This window comes from Danaus plexippus (genome assembly GCF_018135715.1).
Source record: "Danaus plexippus chromosome 13 unlocalized genomic scaffold, MEX_DaPlex mxdp_15, whole genome shotgun sequence".
In the NCBI taxonomy this organism is placed as follows: domain Eukaryota; kingdom Metazoa; phylum Arthropoda; class Insecta; order Lepidoptera; family Nymphalidae; genus Danaus; species Danaus plexippus.
The window spans coordinates 4,756,386-4,782,210 of NW_026869849.1; the positions used below are offsets into that span (position 1 = coordinate 4,756,386).

General features: G+C 30.6%; 1 protein-coding gene across 4 annotated transcripts in view; it reads right to left on the bottom strand.

The window, feature by feature from the left end:
- Nucleotides 1-3,420: 3,420 nt before the first annotated feature.
- Nucleotides 3,421-25,825, bottom strand: part of LOC116770210 (uncharacterized) — a 57,611-nt gene continuing 35,206 nt past the window's right edge. Inside the window, exons 2-6 of one of the 4 annotated variants that reach the window (XR_004353511.2) lie at nt 22,510-22,539; nt 6,360-7,759; nt 5,850-5,970; nt 5,137-5,191; nt 3,421-5,033 (exon numbers count right to left, since the gene is read on the bottom strand). Coding sequence is in view for 2 of the 4 variants with exons in the window: in XM_032661586.2 (XP_032517477.1) it covers nt 4,982-5,033; nt 5,137-5,191; nt 6,360-7,731 (1,479 nt within the window). In the remaining 2 variants the exon portion in view is untranslated. The remainder of the gene's footprint in view (nt 5,034-5,136; nt 5,192-5,849; nt 5,971-6,359; nt 7,760-22,509; nt 22,540-25,825) is intronic. The other 3 variants (XR_009753643.1, XM_032661586.2, XM_032661587.2) reach the window with 3 other exon arrangements.

Here is a 25,825-nt window from a genome sequence, read left to right on the forward strand (position 1 = left end):
TAGAGTAGTGTAGTGTAGTGTAGTAGTAATATTGTACGAATACACGTGACATTGACAGAAGATATAGCTGTTGTTAGGATACTATATATATACATACATATATATATTTGGTATGAATTTCTCTTCGAGCCCAATGCCGAAGACCACGCGAACACAGTCGCGGAGGAAAACTTGTTTTATAAGATTTTGAATTATCCTGGTATGTTATTTTTCCTGCTTTGCACTATTTCATTTAAATAGAATATTATGTTAAACCCAGATAAAAAAAAAATTTTCGTTTATATCTAATCGTCGTATCGTCTATATAAAATATGTTTATTTCTTAATTTAAGTGTCTATTCTTATCAAATCTTCAGCTTACCATTGTTATAAAATTAAAATAATTAGCATCGTGTATAATACATATATAGGTTGGAAGTATGTAAACATCAAAGCTTAACCGAAGCTCGCCTGTTTTGACGCCGAGCGCAGACGTTTGATATTATTATGCATGAAAGGCGTACAGTCAGCTACAGTGTTGCTGTAAACGGCTTTTAGTTATACCCTTTAAAAACCAATAAACTTGGCATATGAAAGTGGATTAAAGTTACAGTTTCTTTGAAGAATATGTTAAAAGTTCTGGTTGTCACCGTAACAAGCATCAGCAGTTTTTATGTTTGGCTCACCTACGTTATCAAGGTAATATTCTGTCATATAGAGTACTCAGTTCTGTTCTAGTGTCATAATAAACTCGGAATAATCAGCATATTCTCCAAGTTGATTTAAAAACTACATGGTTCTGTCATGAATTCATGCCAGTCACAATTTTAATATTTTTTATGATAAATGGATATATATATAATAAAATTCTTTGATGTGTGTCAACATGGACGTAAAATATTCATCTTTTCGTTCATAAAAATGGAATATTCAGTTGATATAACCAAATTGATATTAATTGAAGGACATAGATATTTGCCGTTTGGGAACTGGTAACAGATTAAAGCAAATCCCAATAAAGGAATGTCCTTTGTGAGTGCCAGTGACAAATAAATCCTAGTGACGATCTGACGTACAAAGCATTGGTATAAAGATTTATTGTCCCAGTCGATGCTAAGGGTTGGCTATAATCGCGTGGAATTTAATAAAGAAGGAGTTGGATGTAAATGTTAATTATTCTAGATCGTGCTAAATATTTGTTTATTTTATATTTAAAACATAGCGTATCTTCATATTACTTGTGACGTATGTGTGCAAATATTCTGTTGTGTACTCTGAAGCAGCTGTACATTCATCAAATTCTTTCAATAGAGAGTTTTTTTTATTTTTATTAGTAATTAAACAATTAACCTATTTGTGAATAAAAGCCTTTTGAGCGTCCCCTCTCAGACAGAAATTTTATACGTATTCAAAGCAAAGCGGTAATTTGGGATGTTTATATAAAGGAGGGGTTTTGATTATCGAAATTCAATCAATCTCAACTTAAAACGAGTATGTTGGTAGCCATTTTATTGGTTGTCATGTTATATTATTTATCCAATATATTCTAATTCAGAACCTTTTATATATATTTTTTTATATATAATCCTTAATTTAAAATCATTTGAATAAGAAAAAGTAATGTTGGACTTTTCATACAGTTTATGAAAGAGAAAAATATCATGAATTATTGATTAGTTTTTTTTTATGAACAATTTTATATGAAATATTGTGGAATGTAAACTACATTAGTCTACAGCTTCGACAAATTCCATTTAGTAGTTTTGCGTTACATTGTAAAAAACAACACAATTTTTCCCATATATGTTATCATATATGCGAAAGTCCGACTAATGTTGGGATCTCGATCAAAATATATAGTGTTTTAAATTTCAATATTTATTATTTGTTCGAACGGTTTAATTTAGCAGTGGTATTTAATTTTGCGTGATACACGAACGGCAAGTCCGTCAAACAAAAATAGCTGTTTTAAATTGTACTTTTGCATAATATAACAGTTTCATTTCATTGTTTTCCTTTCGTACTTGATAATTTATTTTTTTGTAAATAAAATATATAAAATTACTAACGAAATTATTTTATAACTATTAGGAAATTAGAGAAAAAATATTAGAAAAATATTTGTCGTTAAGTTATTTATCAACTTAAAAACGAATAGTTTGTTCCAGTTTTATATAATAACGACTTTATCAGAGTGATAAGCAAATACCACTTCATAAAGACGGCTGATCATACCAATCTTCTTTTGATGTCCGATCCAACTCCTTTTAACTGCCCGTCACAAACACTTGGCTTTCACTTTATTTGATAAATGAATATTTAACTCTTATCCTTAGTAAACTACTGAGAAATTGCGAGCTTCGGTTAAATAATATTTTATGATAGAGAAACCTATAAATTACAAAACGGTCTACAGAATATATAGTTATCTAGATATTGCTCATAGCTTCGCTCGCGTGTTTAAATTCAATTAGTTTATGAATTTTATGACAAAATCACAAACAATATTTATATAAATATATCCATTAGATAGTCCCGGTGTGTTTGTCAAAAGCACACATACAGAGACTTTCGCTTTTATAGTATTTATGGAAATAACCGAGGATATGAAATTTCAACGCGATGAAAGCTTCTTTACTTTAAGATATCCGATGGGTACACGTACGTGTATTAAAAATATTTTCCAGATGTCTATTAAGTAATCTATGTTAATTCTATTGATTAATATTGTTAATTCCATCTCTATGTTAATTCCATTGAAAATAAATTCGTTTAATCAATTTAATAACCCCTTTTTGCACTACCTGTACTCACAGCTTCATCCCTGGATACGCATGATATAACTAATTTGAATTTTATCAGACTAAGAAGTATATAATGCTGATATATTTTCTATAACGAAATAAACTTTTGTGGAAACTATTTAGTAGTGAGTTTAAAATGAGAATTTCTTATATAAAATATAACCTTTAAGAATATCTTTATGAGCTTAATATAAAGATAATTGCAACATGACGTTCAAGTACTTTTTGTTATATGCTTTTAACTGCTCGACTAAAATATTTAATGTAGACTTTATTGTCCATCAATAAGTAATCTATTGTAGATCAATTTCGTTCGTAACCTAAGGGTCACATCTTTTTAAAAGGTTGCTAATTACAATGTTTTCTAGATTGTTTTCTAACTTTCATGAATAAAATCCTAAAATCTTTGAAAAGATGCAAATCCATTATTTTAGTACACGAACAATGAAAGACAATTAGGTACCTATGTAACTTAATGAGGAATTGATTGACGCATCTGTTAACAGTCCTTGAACGTCGGGAACTCTGACTTAAAAGCTTCTAAATAAATCAATATGAAGACAGAAGAGTTAAATTTAGCCTGCTGTACTAAGTCCAATATTTAAAAAAAAAGGAAGGTTAAAATATAAAGACGTAAGAATTTTTATAGTTTATTTAATAAAATCTCTTTTTACTCGAACACGATCACTAAATTACAGACAGAAATTGTGTAACATTGAGTATTTACTTCGTATCAGTCGATTAGCTTACAGCAATTATCAAATTATATTCTCGCTGGCTAACTAATTACGTAACATCCATTTATTTAAAGGGATATGACAATTCGCAAATTAAAAAAAACTTTATATAAATTAATAAATAAAAAGAATATACATAAGAAAGATTCAGTTAAACATATTGTGATATTTAGTAAAATATTATTTCAAATAATTACTCTTGAAAATTAATGAATAATTTCATGATTAAAGCTATTTATCAACCAAATAGGTTAATGAGATTTAAAAACAAATATGTCTGAGCGAATGTGAGACCCCCAGTTATATTTAATACCCATTTGACACTGCTATAAGCACATCAAAAGCTTTAAATAAATTAATAGACTTATAGTGGACATACATATTATATGACATTAATTTAAATTATTCCTCTTATTTATTTATTTTTTGTAATAGAAGCAATAAAAGAATATCAGAACATAAGATCCAATTCGTTTTTTCACTCTGTAAATAATAATTGTAATTAATAAAATCAAACAATATGCCATTAAAAATTTATATCAAAGGCCGGCAGTTTGGGCAGATTATTCTCAATACACAATTGTTAAATAAATCGCATATAAATATAATCTAAAACAATTGCGTTATAACTATTTACAGGTTTATACGATAAAATGAGTGCACCATGTTTATCTTATTTACAACATTTACAGGTATAATAACTAACAATAACACATATTCTAAAAGTAACGCCAATTCGTGAAAAAAAAAATACAATCATGAAAGTGACAAGTTCGTATGCTTTATTTATAACTTTGAAATTTCGCTATACCTCACTGTAACTTAATTTACAATTTAAGCTTTAAACAATATAAAATCATATAGCAAATATACTGCAATTTTAATGTTTTGGGGTCAGACTTTTTAATTCCTAATTTCTACAAAATCTTGATAAATAACAACAACATATCCATTATGTTTCTATGAAACTGTTGTCTTAATACATAATATCAATTAGGCTCTTCTATCTCGTCGGCGTATACTCATCTCCAACATTCTAAATTATAAACATATCTATTATATTTACACTCTTTTTACAAGTGATTTCGTCCCAATAAGTTTGTCTCATAGACGCATTGAAAGACGCAGAGCCAAAGCGGCATCCCAAGATACAAAGTCAAATGGAATGTTACTAACAAGAAAAAACAGTCGACTAAACAGTGAACATCCCACACAAAACATGTTCCAATAACAGTAAAAATTAAAAAATCCGAATGCAAGTCACTTACTACTAAAAAGTTAGAGAATAGTCATATAACTACTAAGTGCAAGCAATTTTTTGCTCTCTTACTAATAGAAAATACGTAATGATGTGACACTTTTGTCCAGTGCATATTTTATACGAAGTTAAACGATCTCCGCCCATTAGTATGGAGTAGATTTTCGAAGACGATGGAGACTGAAATTGAAAGAGCGCTCCCTTCAGCTTTGTGCTAGGGAATCCAGCGGCACCACAAGTTTTCCGTTGGAGTAGCTGTAACAAAAAATATGTAAATTAATATAAAAAATTCACTTTATAGGACAACAATTGTTTCTCCACTTTTGGTTAATTTGATCTTTACTTAAAAGTGTATAACCTGTAGGGTATAGTTGCTGTTCTTGATTTAGCTCTGCTTGGCCTACAAGCTTCATCTGTAATCAAATATGATTTATTTGAAATTTTATCAAAATTGTTTCAGCATGACTGGGATAACGACTTCAGTATTCAATAGATGAAATTCGAGTCCAATCGAAAGTTTTGCTGTACATAGTATCGGGAAAGCTTAATTAAGTAGTAGCGCATGCTATTGTCTCGGTTCTTGTGGAACAGTACTTATCTTAAGTCGGAGTTGGCAAAAGTAATATCTGCGATACCTTAATGAGAGAACTTTATATCGACTTTGTTCATCGTTTCTGACCCAACCACACCGTTCTAAATTACTGATTTAGAATTTTAGTTGCCTTTTTATTTTAAATACAATGAATATCTATTTATATTGAATTAATGAATTCAGCTTGCTAATGAGCTATCGTAGGTGATTTATGATTAAATTATATTAGAAAATAAAATAAAAACAAAATAATAAAAAGCGAAAAATTTCCTATAGAGCGATTGAAAAAGTCCATCAATGTGGAGAAGATTAAAAAAGACGCGCTAAAACTGATCGAGTGAAATTAATTAGAAATATAAATGACTCTAAGTGTGTTAAATGTGAAATAAGATTGAATTTCTATTTAAGGAATTCGAATCTTGAAAGTAATGTTTCTCAGAAAACGTACGCCTCAAATGTTTATTGTTTAGGTCCCTTACCATAAAGGCGGTTAACATCGTTGTGAGAGGCACGCATCGCATTTGACGGGCTCGGTACGCCGCTTGCCCTGAGAGCCCTGCGAGCCGGACTTACGCCGGAAAGTGTACCTAACGAGCAGACCTGCAATGAAATGCCGTACCGTTAACAAAAACAACTAAAAATATGATTAGCGCGTCCATTTGAAACGCGTCCATAGACGTTTGAAAGCCGAAAACTTAAAATCGTAAAAACTTGTACGGCGACTTAAATTTCCTTTATCGAAAAAGTCTCTTGCCATATTTTGACAGTGTGTATATAGTTAAGTACTATTTAATTTTAAAGATAATGTTTACTGTGTAATAATGAGCTAAATAAAAAATTTCATGTCTACATAACAAATAAAAAAGGGAAAAATAAATTGTATACGTGCAAATTAACCAAAAGTATTAAACAAAAACAAAAACAAAAACATAAGAAAATAAATGAAGAATTTAGAACATTTACTACAGAGTATAAGCCAATTTACTCACCAGTTAAACCAGCTTTATTTATACTGTTCGAACTCGAAAACCCTGATATTTTCTTCCATGCTTTTTTATTCCAAAAACCACTGGTTTTTGCATCGCCACAGCTAGAACTACGTGGAGAATTAACATCTTTAGGGCATCGTAAGTTGCAGTCTTCGGCTCCTAAAATACGAACTCCAACTCCACGAGTACCATACGCTACTGCAGGTAAATGTGGCACAGATCCTGTAGGTTTTCGACGTAAACTTCCTACGTAACTGGCACCACTACTGCTCCCACTAAATCCACTGTCTAAATCAGGGGGATTGCAACTAGCCGGCGATAATAATTCATCTGTTGGCCCAACTCTCAACAATTCTTCTATATTATCTCTATCTTCTGCGCGCTCAGAATCAGGCGATTCACATTCAGGCATAAGCATTGCTTCAACACTTAAATTTAATTCCCCTAAGATTCTTTTATGCCTTGACTCTACTCTGCGCACTTCTTCTTCAACAACGCTTCTATCTAGTGAAACCAGTGACTGTCGAGGTACATATCGATGCTTAGGGCAAGTTCTGGAACCGTCTGTTATTTCTTCGTAAATATTTTCTTCAGTGCCATACCTTGTTACAAAATTATGACGGGCAGATCTATCACGGGGTAAACCACCACGTCCCCTTTGTCGATTAGCCTTTCTAGAGGAAGAAGGCATGGATAAATGATGGTCGTAATAGGCATAGGAATAATCCACCGGCTCAAAACGTTCCATGGTAGCGGCAATATTGCTCCTATTCCATGATTGTGATGGTTGCTCTCTCGACAGGTTCACTGCTGCAAGTCTTGCTGGCAAAATTTCATCAAGGTCTCGAGCACAGCGTTCATCAAGCGATTGGGCGCCATCACCATCTTCTCGCCTATGCCTACGATGTGGTCGTCGTGTTGTTTGAGAACGGGAATGCCCGCGATCACAATCTGAATCGTGATCATTATTATAATCTGGGGTATGGCTACGACTGAAATCAGATCTATGTTTACTGCAGTCGATTGTATGGTGGTAATTATGTCTTAAGCTGTAACTAGAATTGCCCTCAAAATCTGAACGGTCGTAACATGGACTGTCGTCTGCATTACTTGAATGAGGATGAGGACAATCGGCAGCAATGCCGGACTCGGAGGAAGGATAGTCGTGAACTTCGGCTGTTGTAAGTACTCGATCGTCTGGTCTTCCAGGTTCTGAAACGGCATGTCGGTGATGAGGTCGCGGTCGGCCTGCTTCGCGACAACTTGCGAATGTTCTTTGCAATACTGGTTGATGAGGATATCGTCCACAGTGTGTATTGAACACCGCCTCCCCAGAGTCTTCGGGGCTCGGCGGCGCACTCCGAGATTCCATGGCTCATCGTCTTTTAACCATATAGTTCCTGAAAATAAATTAGTTTTTGAAAAATTTATTCATGTAAACGATAAAAATATTTAATAAAAAAACATGTAAGGGTCACAAACGCCCGAGGGCAATGAATCCAAAATTACATACGACGTGATAAGGGAAGGGTAAGTGACGATCAACACAGCAGCCAACTTCGATATATCATCATCAATCGCGGGATAATAAATTTGGGATTTACACCGTTTCCATTTCTGCTTTTACAACTGTTTGCTTGGCGGTAAACTTTTTTATGTAAGATTTTAATGCTGTTTTAATACTTTGTTGTTTAATATGTAATATAAATTTATTTTTTAACTGTAGGTTTAATCTATTAAAGAGGCTAAACCACTTAGCGGAAAATGTAGATAATTAAGATAATGTTAATTTATAGAAAATAAGATCTTCATATACTCCATACAAACTTCTTTCCATATACCGTATGGATAAGATTTTATGGGGAAATCAATGAATATTTCATTATTTTGTTGAATTTAGTTCTGATTCTATTATCCGATTAAAAGCAATGCAAAAGTGTTTCTTGATTAATCACATTTATATATAGGAGGAGACCTTCATGAAACTATAAATTAAGACAAAAAAAAAACAAAGCTGTTATTAACCTACGATTGAGATACTAACTAAAATAAATCTATCAAAAGGGAATATATTATATCAATAAACAATATCTAGAAAGTTAATTATTGCCAATAATATTAAAAAGTAGGACTCAATTAAAATTTACTTATTAAAAAACCTCAATTACTTTTCTGCCACATAAAAAATGAAACACGAATTCAAAAGCGGCAAGCAATAAATCCTTTTTTTTTATCATAACGAAATTCCATATCTGAATTTTATTACGATTTCGCTAGAAGTTATTGCACGCATTCCAGACCAATTTATTATGATAACGATAATAAGTGTCCGTGAACTAGACGGTAGTAGGGGAGTCTACCCTCAAAACGTTACCATGGCAACTGAGTAGTTCCCGCGGTATATCGCCTCACTTCCGTCCGATTCTCCTTGCATCTAAATCATCATCAATGAATAGTATCTCGTAAAGAGCACGTTGACCGACAACAATTTGTAATGCAATTGGGTTGAGATTGCGTATTAAGATGTCGTTTCAACATAATTCTTGATATTTATGTTGGGCAGGGGAACCATTTTGGTCGTGGCTTTACACCTCTGTTAGCTTTTCGCCCCACTGTTTACGCCTAAACCTAAACAATTTATTACATGGTTTTCTCTGTAAAATAGACCACATTCTGAAAACTTTTCACTACTTTCACTAAAAGACTTTAATAATTTATTCCATTTCATGTAATAAGTGTTGAAATATTTCATAAACTCTTTAAAGGAAATAATTTTTCATTAAAAGTAATTTACAACAATAGAAAAAGAATAACACAAAGCTTTTCTTGCAAATACCTTCTTAACTTCGCCCTAGGGTCGCATGCTTAAGATTCCCCTTTTAATAAAAATATGCAAAAGCAATTGTAGCAAATGCTTAACGAAATTTATCCAAAGCATTATTCGGATCGTGATATCAGCACATTTGCTCCCCCATTCTCCCCTTCGTGTTGGGTATGAGGGTAAAAAATCATGCAACATTACCTTCAGTGGCATAATTGCAATCAATTCCGTGTTATTTAACGTTTATTACGAAACTTTCTTTGACACATCGCCGTCTCGTGTGAGGTGCTGAATGTTTGAATTGCATGTTGATATTCTTATGTTAATATTAAATGTGAAGTCTTATTATATACCTGAATTTTATTATATTCCGAATATTACCATTGTTTAATATAAAATTTATTATGCGTTTGATATAAAATGTACTATACTTCATGCAGAAACATGTTTACTTGTAATGATAAACAAATTGAGGCAATGTAAATAAGGGAAACGTAAAAATGTATGTGTGTGTGTGTAAAAATTAGCATACAACATTCATTACAATTTATGATTGTGAATATTGATAACATATTTTCTCTCGTTTCAAACAAATAAATGCATCAGCTATATGTACAATTTCACATGTTAATTATTCAAAACGAAAAAAAATATATAAAGTATTTTGTAAATAATATTTTAACGTCATGGCAGTGGTGCCCACAATTGCTTGTTATTATAATAATATAATCATCCATCATATGGCGATAAGATAAGTTTTTATGTCTTTGCGACCCTTGTATTCGTGTTTGTTGAAGTAATATGTATCTGCTTTTGCCACATGCGACCCATAATGATGGGGACATATAATAAAAAAATTATATACATACACTAAAAAAATTATATGAAATTAAATATTTTCCGCATTTTTATTATGCTGTTGGAGAAAAGAAAATATTCTTTTCATTTATTTATGAAGTGCTTTAAGTTCTATAAAATGCTATTTTTTTAACAAACAATTTACATAAATCATATTGTTTTTGTTACATTTACAGTAAATTGTTGAGTTAACTACAAATCTATTAAGAAGGTATTGATATGTATTAATAATAATTGGTTGAAACTGCTTCCATAAACTATTATTGACAGATGTTACAGGGAAACAGTTAAGCCAGTAGTAAAAAGTTATTTCAGGGGGTACACAGCAGAAACCCATTAAGCGGTCTTTGTGGAGATAGCCGTGTTTTATTGCAGACAGAATAGTTAATAAAACGTGCGAAAATATCACAACCTCAAGTATAAACATCTGTGGGTTTATACAAGATCTTATTTTAAGTCCCAAGGTAATATTATTGCATGAATAACGTGAAATAATACTTTTTTGAAAAGTAAACTATGACTCTCAGATGACTTTTGAAGAAACTTTAAAAAGTCCTTTTAAAAATATCATAGTCAGATAGATCTCTTTTCTTTAAGTAGGAGTATAGCTACATATTATATGAGCTACTACATGAAAAACACCGACTTATTCAAAACTTTAGTTTTAAACCAACATTTATTCTTCTGCCCTAATATAAATTATTTGTTATTTTGGGCTAGGGTAAATTGAAGGACATGGGAACGAGCACATGATGTGTACACTATTATTAATTATCAAAACTTCGGTTATACGTAAGGTATAATCCAAATTTTTGATAATAAATGATAATTAATAAAAATCATTAACGTCAAGGTAAGAACATTGCGGAACTATAAATAAAGCTTTCTTATATAATATTAATAATGAGAAGTGAAACGCTTCTTTTTACATAAAATGGTGACATAAAAAGCAAACGCTCAGAAATGGGTATTACAAAATCATTCATTCATTTTACGGCTTTAGTGTCGCGTCTAGATTGTACGTCTATCCAGGCTAAGCCTAGCTTAAATTGAATGCCTTGTTCGGAAGTATATCATTTATAACACGTACATATATCTTTAATAAAAATCAAAAAAATTTTCCGTTGCTAAGCTATTTTGGGTTGTTTAATACCTATTTAAAAAGTGAAAGTTAACATTAAAAGTAACAAACTAAAAATACTGAGAATAAACATTATTTCAAAGTATTTAAATTATTTTTGTATTTATAAATTATCGATCTGTACTAAAACTCCAAAAAAAAATTAAGATTAAAGGTTAAAATTTTTATAAGATTAAATTAATGATGACAAGAATTTGTAGGAGTAAAAATATGAAGATATTTACTTAAATTTGTATATATTTTAAATACATTAATTAATTGACACAGACGCCTGTTGTCATCGCGAATGCAACTTATAAAAAGCTACTAAAATTGAGATTGAGTGTTTCTAAGTGAAAATTTGCCAAGGAAACGGCCCGGCGAATTGGCTACCAGCCTATAAAATTGTAATGTCACATCATTTGCAATTCAAGAGCCTCAGCCTGTATTATACCTAATAAAATTTACATATTTAAATTAAACAGCGAAATAACAAGACAGTGAAGCCATCAAGAGCTAAGATTACGCGAAATACGCACTCCATTTTGTCATATTCGGTTTAAAATGTCTTTTCAATCTTAGTTCTATTTATGAAAACCTTTCTAGGTAAATGGTCATTTTATTTGGACGTAATGAGTTCATTTACTGCTATTTGCTATATATTTAGTTTTCTAATAAATGTAATGTATTTCATCTTTTCTCCTCTACATTAGTATCAACATAATGGAATCAGTTATCTAACACGTTTTGGAATTGAAATCAATCTGATTAATAGCATTTTGAGATGAATTAAGGCATGATATACATACAAGTTGAAAATGGACACCCATATTTCGAAAATGCATGAGATAAATCTATATTATGATACGCTCGTACGACTACAAACGGTAGATAAGCGACAACATATCGGTAGAGCTGACACTATACCAGTGACATCAATCAGTCAGTATGTTATCAAATGCGTATAATAAATAAGATTTGAAATGGTATAACGTTTATCACAAAATCTATAATTATCTGACGTAGTGCAATATCATTACCGTTTTCAATTTTATCAGACTTACTTTTGCAGATTGTTTATGCCGAACACTGAATATTTATTCATAATAATTCATCATTATCAGTTTGACGTGACTTAATTAATATTGGTTGATGATTTACAGTTATAGCAACATAAATTGTTCTAATGAAATGCAAACAGTTGCTATTATTTTCAAATTTGTCGGTTTTTTTTTGTAGGATTAGCGAACTACTATATCACTAACTGGAATATGATAAGTAAAGAAACTGTTTATATTTAAGAATTGACAGAATGTCCTTGTCTTTTCGAACTTGAAGTGAAACAAAAAGACAAAGAAATATAACAAGTATTTTTGTAATTCTCTATGTTTTAAATACAATTGTTAACACAGTAATAAAAAGATTGTGAGGTATATAATGACATTTATGCAATAAAAACTTATGTCATTCGAATCAAAAGTCAACAAAGAGAACATTCAACTTATAAGTTTTCTTAAACATAATATTTAAGTAAAACTAATTGATATTCTAAAACTTTTGACAGAATGTATTTATACAAGTTATTTAGATATAATTAAACTTATGATTTATTTTCTTTGCATCAAATGTTTATATTTTAAAATATTGGGTCGATAGAATCTTAGAGAATTCAATCAGGTAATAGGTGTTAAAAAAAGGAGTATTTCAAAATGAGGAGCCGAATAAGTCGATTTAAAAGGAGTGGCTCATGAGCAGTTATAAGGTATTATGTTACACAGGTTTAGACATTACCTGTAATATTGAATTCAATCAGGTCAACAGGCTTTATGTGTTGTAAAGCCTGACACTTAGTCATATGAATGCTTTTAAAATTTAGGACGAGTTTAGAATATAATGAATAGAAATAAATACTCAGTAAAATATAAACCGTATGTTAAATTGTTTGCTATTTAAAGAAGTAATATGATAACGTAGAGTTCTAAAAATTATTAATTCTAACAGCGTGGGTATGATGTAATGAAATTATGGTCCCAGAGGGGCTTTTCCAACCCTCCGGGATTGCAAAGTTATAGGGAAATCAGGTCAGCTTTGTCATTTCTTGTAAAGGTATAAGATACTTATGTCGAAGAATTTCTTAACATACCCTTGTCAAGAATACAGTCCCTTAATGTTGCCGGTATTATATTTAACCGAATATGTTGAAGATACGATATCTTTTAAAAGTTTGTTAATTCGTGTGTGCCTTTTACGTTTCTTATTTCCATTAAATAGATTGGTTACGCCAATGTATTCTTTTTATCGTTTGAACACTGCAAGAGTATTCTCTTATGTCAGAAGATTGTAATTAAAACAATATTAATAGATGTCAGAAGCAACAGTAAACATAAGATCAGCTTATATTACTGTGTAATTGTTCTGTTTCATTGAGAATTCTATAAATTTATAATACAGTGAATAATTAATTGTTCACATATTCATCTTGTATGCTGTTGCCGGGTTTAAATTGGTTAACCAATAGCCTTGTTATGTCAATCTTGCTAGCCCATTAAGCTATTGAAAGCCTTAAATATATAATGATTCATACATAATCTTACAATAATGGGATAACTTATTTACTTTCAATATTTTCAGTTTTATATGTACAAAAAAACTTCATAACAAATTTGATAACTTAATTAATATGTATGCCAGAATATTAAATTTCATGATGTAGAGACAGATATGAATTAAATAATTTAAATATTGTAGTAATGAATAAAAATAATTTTATTTCATAGTTGATTTACTACCAAAACCATTTAACTTGAAACGTTAATCGGCTAAACACAATCAATAATGTAAATGTAACGGTGAATCTGAGTTCATCTATTAACCTAACATGCTCAGTGCAAGTCACTTAACAAATGATCGAGGTTAGTTTTTCTTGAAATAGGTACGGGTCGTTTCCCTTCATTAAGTTGGAGTTACTAAAATGAATTTGCGGATTATTCGGGGTAGGACATATTTTATCTACCCATTACTTTAACAAGCCCGCAATGACTCTCCGTTCTTGAAATTAAGTGTACTCTTTTATTAAGCAAACATTTTTCATGCGGACCACGAATTATTTTCATTACTTGAAATCTCGCTATACATACATACAAATACTTGGACTTAATTTAATTTTCATAAGTAATTTTGCGGTTAACTCTTATATATAACCTGTTTAAATATTAAAACTTTTGATTAAATATAATATTAAAATATAATATTAATATAAAGTTATAAATTTTATTAGCATTGTACAAGTCATATAAGAAACAATACAAAATCCCAGAGGATATTTGTACGTTGGCCTCTAGACCAGACATATTTATGTATTCGCGAATTTTAAAGCGCGTTGTGATAATAGAGTTTACGGTTCCTTGGGAAACCAACATCCCCAAGGAAGATTTCATCAAGATCAATAAATATTACGAGCTCACTAACGAACTCACTAGAAATAACCTCGTCGTGGATTGGTACGTGGTTGAAGTGGGAGCGAGAGGTATAACGGCTAAATCTCTCTACAACCTATAAAAGAGTTAGGCCTGTCCAGAACTTATATCAATTCATTCTTGGAAAGTACTTCAAAGGCAGCCCTAGTAGGTTCTTTTCAACTTTGGTTAGGTAGGGAAAGGAGCTTGGACGCTGGAGGTGAGCATTTAACGCACTTTAGATAGGGGCCTTTTAAAAGTTAAACCTACACCTGGATAACAATTCCAAGGCACTGAAGCTCCTCTCCCTGCAATGCGATGGACCCGGCAACCGCACGGTGAATCCATTGAATGCTAAGAGGTTTCGTCTCTATGTCATAAGGGTTTTAATTATTTTGCTTTCATTTCACGTTCTACTACTAGATAAATTTAAAGATAAAGATAGCTAGACAAATAAAAAACAAGATATGTACATTCAAAATTAAGAAATAAGGAAAAATTACGAAAATATTTTACTCTTCAATCAATTAAGTATTCTTTTTTAATATTATATATCTACAAATTTAAAAGATGTTTTCAAGGAGGTCACGTACTGTTTTAGTGTAAATTTATTCAATTACTGAGTTAGTTGCGGTTATTGCTAATGGGTTTTGGAAAGTGGGTGCATCAATCATATTCTCATCCACTTTATGTCAACTTCAAATTTTGATATTGGAGTGATTGATTGCCGGTTTACTTAGACTATTCTCTCATATTTAGGCACCAAAGAACTGCAATCTTAAAATAAAGTCGATTTATAAACCTTCAGCGAACTATTACCATATAAATCAACGTTCGTAAGTCGCAGACTTTGCTTTACGGAGTAAAAATAAAAAGGAATGAAATAGTCCCCCTTCAGCATTCCCGGCAGCTAAGGCGACGACAGAAAACGAAGAAATAAGATTATTTCCACCAGAAGAAATACTTTAAACAAAACGATCTATGAATTGCACATTGTTAGTTATAACTTAAAACATATTTTAATAAATTTTCTAACTTTGGATGGGTTTATAAAAAAAGAATATTTTACATATTATTAATATAAAAGAATTAAAATATTTTTATTTTTAACGGCTTCTAATGTCACAACTTATAAATAATAATTTAAAATATGTAATATTCTATATATACTTCCTTTTAAAAAAAAAATATTTTTTTTTACATTGCCACTTATGCGTTTTTTTATTAAGTTTTGGTAATGCTTGTAATGTTTCTTTTATCAATATTACTTATTGATCAATAGTTAACTGTATTTTAGATGTATGATTTAAATATTTTACAAAAAGAACCAACCATTTGCATTAAACAATTTTTTGGTAGCAAAAATATGACTATAGCTATCTATCTCTACATGCCTGACGTCTAAAACCAAAAGATAATATTCCAATTATAAGTAAATAAGAAAGAACGGTCAATTACAAGTAAGACGACCGGTGCAGATAGCACAGCTCTCGTTTATCCGGAAAAATGATCCTCTCATGAAATTTAATGTGAAAATATCTTGAAACGACGCCAAAACCACGCCTGAATTATTTATGTGGTACTATTTTAATGGCGCACCCCTTTTTCATTACAGTAAAAGTGTTTTTAATTATGTATGTTAAGCAAAAATCACAACCAACGCTGCCATTAAAATCAAGTATAAAATAAGTCAGTGAGCTGGTCGTTAAAAATAGCTTTTGCTCAAGAAAGGGCTGCTGTTTATGTTAAAATTTTAGTCAAAATTATGTGAGTTGGTGTATGATTGAGTTCATAAACTACCTTTTATCATAGAAACATAAATTTGGCTATTTTTAAGGTTAATATAAATTCAAAAGCAAATTTTATTCATTTTTAAATATGTACAGTTACAATTTTCACTAAACTAGTTGTGACATTTATAATATATAGATGTTAAAAATATTTAAGTTACTTTTAAACTCATGCCTAGCAACCTGACTACTATCAAAGATGCGATGATGAGTTTTTAGTTTATTTTATATCTCCTACACGCCATAATTGCTTGACCTGTCTTCGAACGCTATTGCTTTTTTGTTTATGGCACAGAAATCCAGGCGTATGAAGTAAGTCTGTAGAAATAGATATTATTCGATGTTCCCTAATAAAATATCGGTTTATTTTTAATGTATAAACATAAAACCAAAGTCTTAAAATTTGATCGAAATCCCTACATACAAGCACCCTTTGCTTGGAGAAAATTATATGTTCCTTCAATGTTTTATGTTTCACATAAATGTTTGAATTTTATCGTTCATCCTGTCCATTCTAAATGTATTGTGTTATTATTCAGAGTAGTATCAGTGGATAGTTCTTAGCGTATATATAGGTAACTTGTTTGCAAGCCGCGTAGTCAAGTCTGCGATCAACAACGTAAATCAATCGCCTACAGTTCGACGAATGTCGTTCTAAACACGTCAACAACGTTCGTAATAAAATAACTTTACATATTTCTTACTGGAAATAGGAGGAGGACACATTTTTATTAAATTAAAATAATTTTCTTTTATTAAAGAAATATTTTCTTGACTGTGAGTTTTAAATCAGCAATAATTGACCTATAATAACATTTATTTTCTTGTGAGAATACGGACAGCTGGTACCTCAAATATCAGTTATTTTAGATAACAACGGAATTGCTCATTTCATGACATACATTCTGTTTCATTTAAAACAAATAAGTCCATAATAAACTATTTTCATAGAATATCGCAAGTCAATGGTAAACAGTAGGACGAAAATGCTATGTAAACATTGGAGTATCCGCGTCCTGGCCTGGGGTCGTCCTACTGAATAAATAACGCCCCAGTGAAAACAAACTCAAACAAAAGTAAATTTATTCACCAAATACGACGATTAATACACGATCTCAGGACAGATTTATATTTCTCGAGGCTATACGCGTATGTCAAGCTCCATTGTTTGTGAACGATTTCGTTTTGTTATTTCTGCTTGTCACAAGTTATGCCGAATATATATTGTGAAACTAATTTCTTACGGGAAATTGCTTTGAGATATATTTTATTATTACAGTATCATATAATATAAACATTGCGTACTGGCTCAATAGTATTACAATTACAAATATATAGAGGCCGTTGTTGATTTTCATGGATATATAAAATAAAATACGTTTACAGTATGAGGAGCTACAAAAGTTGTCCGCATAAATGAATCAATAGCGAATTTTAAAACAAGCTTTAATAAAGAAAACTGAAAGCCTATTGGTAAAAAAAATGAGGCATTGTACGAATTTGCCATCAAAACCAACCCCTTCGGATATAATAGTTGCCAATGTGTCTTTTCTTTTGTTTGATTTCGGGTTTTGAAAGTTGAGTGGAACAAACCGATGGTCCACATACGAGTAGAACTACGCCACACACTGAATTTTTATCTCGAGACAAGTTGAAATAATGCCTTCCATCAAAAGTCAATGCCAATTTATACGTGTCTCGGAGTATAGTCGTATATCCATATAAATAAAAAATAAATAAGTAATAATATAATAAAATAAAAAAATAAAGAAGTCGGCCACATACATTTTTATGAGTTATTTACGTGATTCGTTTATAGAGTCTTTCGCAAGACTTCTTACGCAATGTTTAACGGAGTTGATTTCATGTTATAATAATAATAAAAATGCGAACTCACAATCATTGATGCTTATTAACTAATAATAAAAGTTAATGTATTAGACACAATAAATTCATAATAGGGAATGAAAACTAAGTAAAAGAATAGGCAGCGCTTGTCGTAAAGGGAAAATCAGCTTTGGAGCGGAAATTGAAGTTCCGTGGCCTGAGGACGCGGGCGCAGTGCGGAAGCTGAGTCATTAAGTTCAGTCATATACTAGGTTATAACAATTATCTTATGCGTATTTTGAGGGCAGAATGGATTTATGTAAGGGTTGTGAAATAAATTTATATTCGACTTTGTATTTACGATCTTAATGTGCTCGGTTTCCGATTCAGCGATCATTTTCAATAATACATTGTAGAGTTTGGCTTTATTAGAACATTAATAAAATGAGAAATATTTCTACAAACACTATAGTATTATGTTATTTTTGACGCAACAACCTTTTATTAAAATCTCACTTAACTTTTCTATAACGACTCATTTACTTGTACTTGAAGATTGACAAATAAATTAGTTTTTTACAATAAAATTAAGAAATATATATTTATATTTCATTTAAAATGCCGATCAAATTTACTCTATGAATGCAAGAGGTAGTAGTTTGGTTTATTACTTGACCCTAATTCGGGTATTTTATTTAAGTTGTGAACATTAAAGCCTTTTATGTGTCTAATCCTCTTATTGCTCGTGTTTGCCCCGTGACACCTAATATGAGCTGTAAATGCTCACGATTTTTCAAGCTTATACCGGTAACAATCAGCGATATATTTTCTTTATTACACTCTTTATGAAACACATTTCATTCTGTTGTGCCCTAAATAAATATATTTCATTGAGATATAAATAGTCTACATTTACGACTATTTAACACCAGTTGTTTAGAAATAACAATCAATACTGGACGGGTTTAACTCAATAAAAACAAGTGATCAAAGTCGCACTGTTTATGATTTCTACTAAAGCGCACGGGTGAGATTCCGCGTATTACGCCCCTAAAATCAGGGCTGCCACTGTTTATTTATCAGTAACGTATCTTGGTTTACTAGGAGGATTTTTTAAAAAGTTTTTTCATTATTCACAAATCTGATAATATTTATGAATAAGAAAACATCTGCTGATGTTGTATGTTAGTGATTTCTAGAAGATTTTAAATTCGAAATATTTGTTGTCAATAACGGAAGTGTTGTGTTTGATAAAATTTGGAGAGGGAACTGAACGTGGCGGACGTTCAATAAAGTGACAGTGTAAACAAATCAGGAAATTCAAAAATACATGACATAATTTAAATACTTGTACTACTATATACGTTATATTATTTTCGTAGTTTATTTTGAGTATTAGATATATTTTAAACATGTAGTAATTACTAGAGAAATCATAAGAGATAATCTGCTTATTCATTTATTTTTTGTAAATTATACACAAAGAATAAGATATTTTATTTCATTATTTATACTATCATTTAATTAAAGTTATTGAATCCAGCCGCACAAAGGAAAGGAATGGATGATATTGTTTATTTGAATTAAATTCCATAATGAGCAAACGCAAAAAGAGCTTTGTTGGTTTCAATTAGTACAAAATTACTTTAACAAGATTACTTTTACTTTGAAATGTGCTCGGGGATTCTTTCATTAAAATAGGGAATGTGATTAAATTGAAGTATCCGCTGTTACGTGAAAAAATATTTTAACTTTATATGATCCATTGGAAACAGATGTGATTTTTTACTTTTATACCTTTTCCGTAATATATACACAGATATCACCTTTTTCACCTGTATCGTATCGTTGATTTTATTTACGAAATAGCAATATAAACTTATTACGATATATATCTAACTGCCGTCTTGTTTTTAGCGTTGAAGCTCTTAATCAGTTTTTAATAAAATTTGATACGTAGATATAGGAGACCAAATAGAAAAATGATGCCTCATACATAAAACATCATCTCATCTTTTAAAGTATTACAAACAGTAAATAAACTATTATTTAAATTATATAATTACTTTTAACAAATTAAATGGAAGAGGGTCTCAATAAAAAGAGATAAAGATCGTCCACAATGTCTCAATCGTGAGTATAATAGATATTGCAGGAAAACGTAAGACAGTTAACATTTCCTATGTTGACTTTACGGTTGGTTTGTCAAAACAGATTTAGGCCGCATTTGACGGGCTTCTCAGACCTTCCTAACGCTTAACAGCCGTGGAGCTATATAACTCTGATTATTAATGCAAAAGTTATGAACACAATGAACAAGTTAAAAAAAGTGTTGTGTGACTGCTGGATCTAGATGACAATACTGTTTTTTATACTGTAAACTCTACTGAATATAAGCACATATTAATATTAATAATATTCTGTGCCCTTTCCCTAGCAATGCTACTGTTATCCATTACATGCTTCATGAGATCCTTCAGCCTTGGGCAAATATAAGTACCATTTAGGCTACGACTTTGGAAGGTAATTCTCTCTCTTAATGAGGTTTCTGTTCACGTCTGGTTTATACATAGTAAAAATAATATAAACACACAATAGCTTTTATATTGAATAAGATACAAAAATCTTATATATTTTTTGTTTTAATTAAAAATTAAAAAAAAATCGTAATATGAATCTCGCTTTTGTATTCTTCTTTTGATATGAAGACAGAGGAATAATCCGTAATCTCCACTGGCGATGTCGGGACACGCGTCCGTGACTTTGAGGTCACATTAAAGCCACATTAAAGGCATAGCTCTCCATCAGTTACCATTTGCGACATTTTTTTATCTTTCTTTGATCATCTCGTTACGGTACGTTTCCTTTTTAACACGCAAGAATTTCTTTATTATATCTTTAATCTAAATCGTAAAATATCAAAAATTACTCTCATTATCTTTTTTAAAGGTTGACTTTTATTAAAAAATTGATCTATTCGAAACCATATATTATATGATATAATATAATATTTACAACACTTTAGAACAGAATTAGGGCGCACTTGACAGGTATCGAGTTAACTGAGGGAAGCCGACCATGAGCATAGTACTATTTATACTTCATATTAAATTAAACTAAGAGCCGTCTGTGACTCTACTTACTATCATTGCTAGCTACATTTTTTTTTAAATGAAACTAATATTTTTCGGATAAACTACGCGTGAATTATTTTTGTAAAAAACTACATACTCCCGAAGTTTTTACAAAAATAAATCACGCGTAGTTTATCCGAAAAATATTTGTTTGATTTAAATGAATAAAACCCGCAAAAATCTTAGATCTCGTTACATTATTTTTCTCATAAAAACGGGCGTAACATTTATGAAAAAACTTACTCAGATATTTATATATATATATATAATCCACGAGTCTATTATAATAACATTTACTGGATTAAGTGTGAATTGAGTTGCATATAATTAAGATCGCAGAATTGAAACAGATTTACGCACTCTCGACATTCGGAGTGTCTGAGCACAAAGCTTTAGAATCTCAACATAGAAAGGGGATTAGACTATAATCTGCAACAGAGCAGTTGACATACGCCTCAAGCTATAGTGCTTTCTAGCAAGCATATAAATCGGACGAGATCTGACAACGATATACAAAACAAAACACTTGGAATACAGGTTTCAAATATATATATGAATTATAGACCATTTTTTACATTCGCAGTCAGTTTTAAGAAAGATTGTACTATTTTTATAATATGACAAATATATCAAATATCTAGTATCTCTAAAAATGAAATATCTGAAATTTTTATTACTCTCAATGAGAAGTTATAACATAGTGGAGAAATGTAAGGATATTTATTAATTTACAAGGGAAAAATTACTAAACATAATCGTATGGAGTATTACCGGTACATAATAACAAGACGAATCATTTCTCAACGGTGTAAAAACAGAAATATTTATGCGCTAAGAACATGTTTGTTTAGTTTATTAATAAAGTTTTTTTTTTAATATTTAGTAGTATTGAGAAAAAAAAATTAAACTTAGCTTCATATTTATAGATTTTACAATTTTTTATAACTCGTGATTAATCATTGCCTTAAAAAAGTCAGGCTTATTTAACTATTTTCTTTAAGCTCGATGTAGTTAAATAAATCTTGTCCATTATTCTACATCAATTCTCTTCAAATCAGAACAATGATAATGGAATCACAAAGCATATAAAACTGCTATAATGATCACCGTACATTTATTTGAAGGTACTATCATCGATTACTTACCTTATGACATGTTAAGCCTCAAACGATCAACTGAAACAAGAAACAAAACGTTAGCCGTGTTGCTTAAGCTGAGCATTCTATCCAGTCACTTTTAAATAATAGGTCTCACCCACATGCGGGATTATTGACTGACAATAAATGTCACATATTTCTTAATAAAATGAACTGTCCACTCAATTGAAGTGACCCTTAGGCTTAAGTCAAACGAAACGTAGACGTCACCTGCTGCGACCACTCTTTGTAATATTTTTATAAGCAGTTTCCTGTATTTATTGTATCATGTACTTTGTATAATCTACAACAGGTGTGAATGTGTTGATATATTCGTTTCAAAATATTGACAGTACCATTACTTAGACTAAAACGTACAAGTGTTTTATAAACTCGCTATTTCACTGTTCAAATAAAGTAATATTATATACTGATGTTATTACAAATTGTGCCACTACTATCATTGCTGCAATCTTTGCCATACATCGAACGGGGCAAGGCTTTCTATTATAATTAGAAGATATATATATTAAGGCGTACAAGCTTTTAAGTTCATTAAAAAGCATTTGAAAAGTAAGTATGTGGAAGTTAATTCTATGCTAAATACTCAAACGCAGTAGATATGTACTGGTATTTTTTTTAATTAACATTACAGCTGTCAAGGTGACAGTAACGAGTTAAATAATTGCTTTGCGTTCCTAAGTACGCACATACTTATCGTCGCAACGTAATTCCCTTTTTATTTAATGAAAGCATTTTAATCTTCTACTACGCATCTACAACACAAGTTTTAATGCACATATTTTTATTTGCAATGTAAAATAAGAAAAAAAAAACACATATGAAACAAGAGTGCTTGAATCCAAAATTATTCGTCAAATTAAAGCCGTTGTGAAACTTTCCCGCGTGTTGAAGTTTAAACCTCTTGAAGTAGTAAATTCATTACGCAATTTAAAATGCTAATGGCCTGTCGTCTGGAAAGTGGGGAGCAGATGAATAATGAAACATCTGATTCGTATCAGATCTGGTATTTCATATTGATTGGACCGATAGATGTGTATGGAAATTTTTACCTGTTTTCGGATTACCATTTTGGATTCGTATTATTTATTCGTCGAAGAATCACTTCTAACTTTAGTCTTGTGATGAAATTGATTTAAACAATTTTCGCTTATGATATTTTGTTAAATTTTCCTACAGAAATATGGTAAGAATTGTTAATAGGTTTGAATTCTCATCGAATTTTATATAAAGGTTGGCTTGCGCAAAGCTTGTCTATGGTCGATAAATTCTACAGTAAAACGTGTGCATATATGTATATACTTAACCAACCATAGTAAATTCTGTAGAGTAAGAAGTAGAAAACCTGACAAACTAATAAGCACACACACATATTGAACGACACATTATTCACGTTAGTGTTAAGAAGGTTGGTCAAAGATTTTTTTAAATCAGATTATATAAATATATTTGGTCACCGACATTTTTAAAATATTTCTAGAGAAATCGTTATTTTACAGGCAACTTTAATAGTAGCGTTGACTAATAATTTGAAGTGTACATACGAGTACAAACATAATAAATGAATTAAAATAAATTTCATAGGTTGCGTTAGAATACATACACATAAATACAGAAATATACATTACAATACTTCGTGTTTTTTCTTCTCTATTACATAATAAAAATGCTATCACAAGACCGAGTATACGTTAAAATAATCATATGTGGTCGACGCGATGGCTTGAAAACTCCGCTAACGATAGTGTTATCTCACCAATGGCATTACAATAGTCGGTAAAGATAAGACTTTTTTCACTTAAAAGTTTAGATAAAAACATTTTTTAAATTGTAAATTGTTTATTCCATACAACTCCATCGAATTGTACAGACTTTATAAATATTTGAGAATCATCAACAACTTTCAACTATTTAGCAATATAAGTTATATCAATAGAAAAACAAAATGTATATATTTTTAAATCAGTTGTTTAGTATACACAATATTTTATTTTTATTTTAGCTATGAATTAATAAATAGTTAAAATATCCCGAAGGTTGATATTTAATTCTTAATTACCATATTGACTGATAATATCGAAAGGCTTTCATTAGATGAAGCCAACGAATAAAGGTATGTAAGAGATAATTTATTCCGTATCTAAATTTAGGTCAGTATAGAACAAAGCTTTAGCCATATTAAGTCTCGCCCACAATGCGCGCGCGACTTTAATCGTTAATTCAGATTATATGAACGAATATGCATGATGGCCGTTATCGTTCCATTGATTTTAAATAGAATTAGCCGACGAAAGAAATTTATAATGCATGGACGTGTCTATCACGTGTCATGTCGTAAAATTACTTTGGAACTACGACAGTTATTTAAATATTACTATAACATATAATACTATTGTTTTCTAGCTTATCACAAAATTGTACATTGGTATTAATGGTTTTAAGTACGTTCATTTTGGAGCGTATTTAATTCTACAGTCTCATTTATCTTAAACAGCCCAAACGTCAGAGGCAGACAAGCACAAAGAGCTGACTATATGTGAATATGGAGGGTTCGCACAATAGCAACCTAACAATGTCTTCGAATATTTGGCTTTTTTTACTATAGTAATGGATGGTCTATTATGGAGCATCGGACTTCATTGTTAGTTATTCCACATAAATCGTTAAAAAGGGCTCACATTTAAGAATGAATGGATAAAAAATAAATAAGGATTTAGGCAAATTACCTTCGATTAAGATGACGTGACATTTGTCCCGAAATAAATTGTTAATACTGTTCCATTTACAATTCTAGTTGTCAGCAAAAGTCAGAAATAGCTTTACATTTAGAACGGATTTTGAGTGACAGACAAAAAGCACACTATCTGAACAAGTGAGCATTCACGCTCTTGATATTATTTTTATCTTTAAAAAAAATTAAGTCGTCATTTTCGTCGTATTTGAAAAGAGAAAAACTTTTTTCCTTAAACATATTTTTGTGAATATTGTGAGACTATTTTCTCTTGCAATAAGGAAAAATTTTGCTCATTTTATACTATTCGAGTATAAAATTGTACGAATGCTCTGCGTGACTCACAACAGTAACCACCTGTTTTATTTCAATTAATTCCCAAGCCAAGAAATGTTAACTAATATATTTAGTCTTATTTTTACTAAATATTAACACTTCATCCTTATTAAAAAGTAATTTTAATTAGCGTGCAAAAAATATTTTTAGCTCAGTAATCATAAAGAAAAATATTGTAGTGCACTAACTAGTAATGAAGAGTGAGATTCAAAATAATTAAAAATGGTACGAAAAATA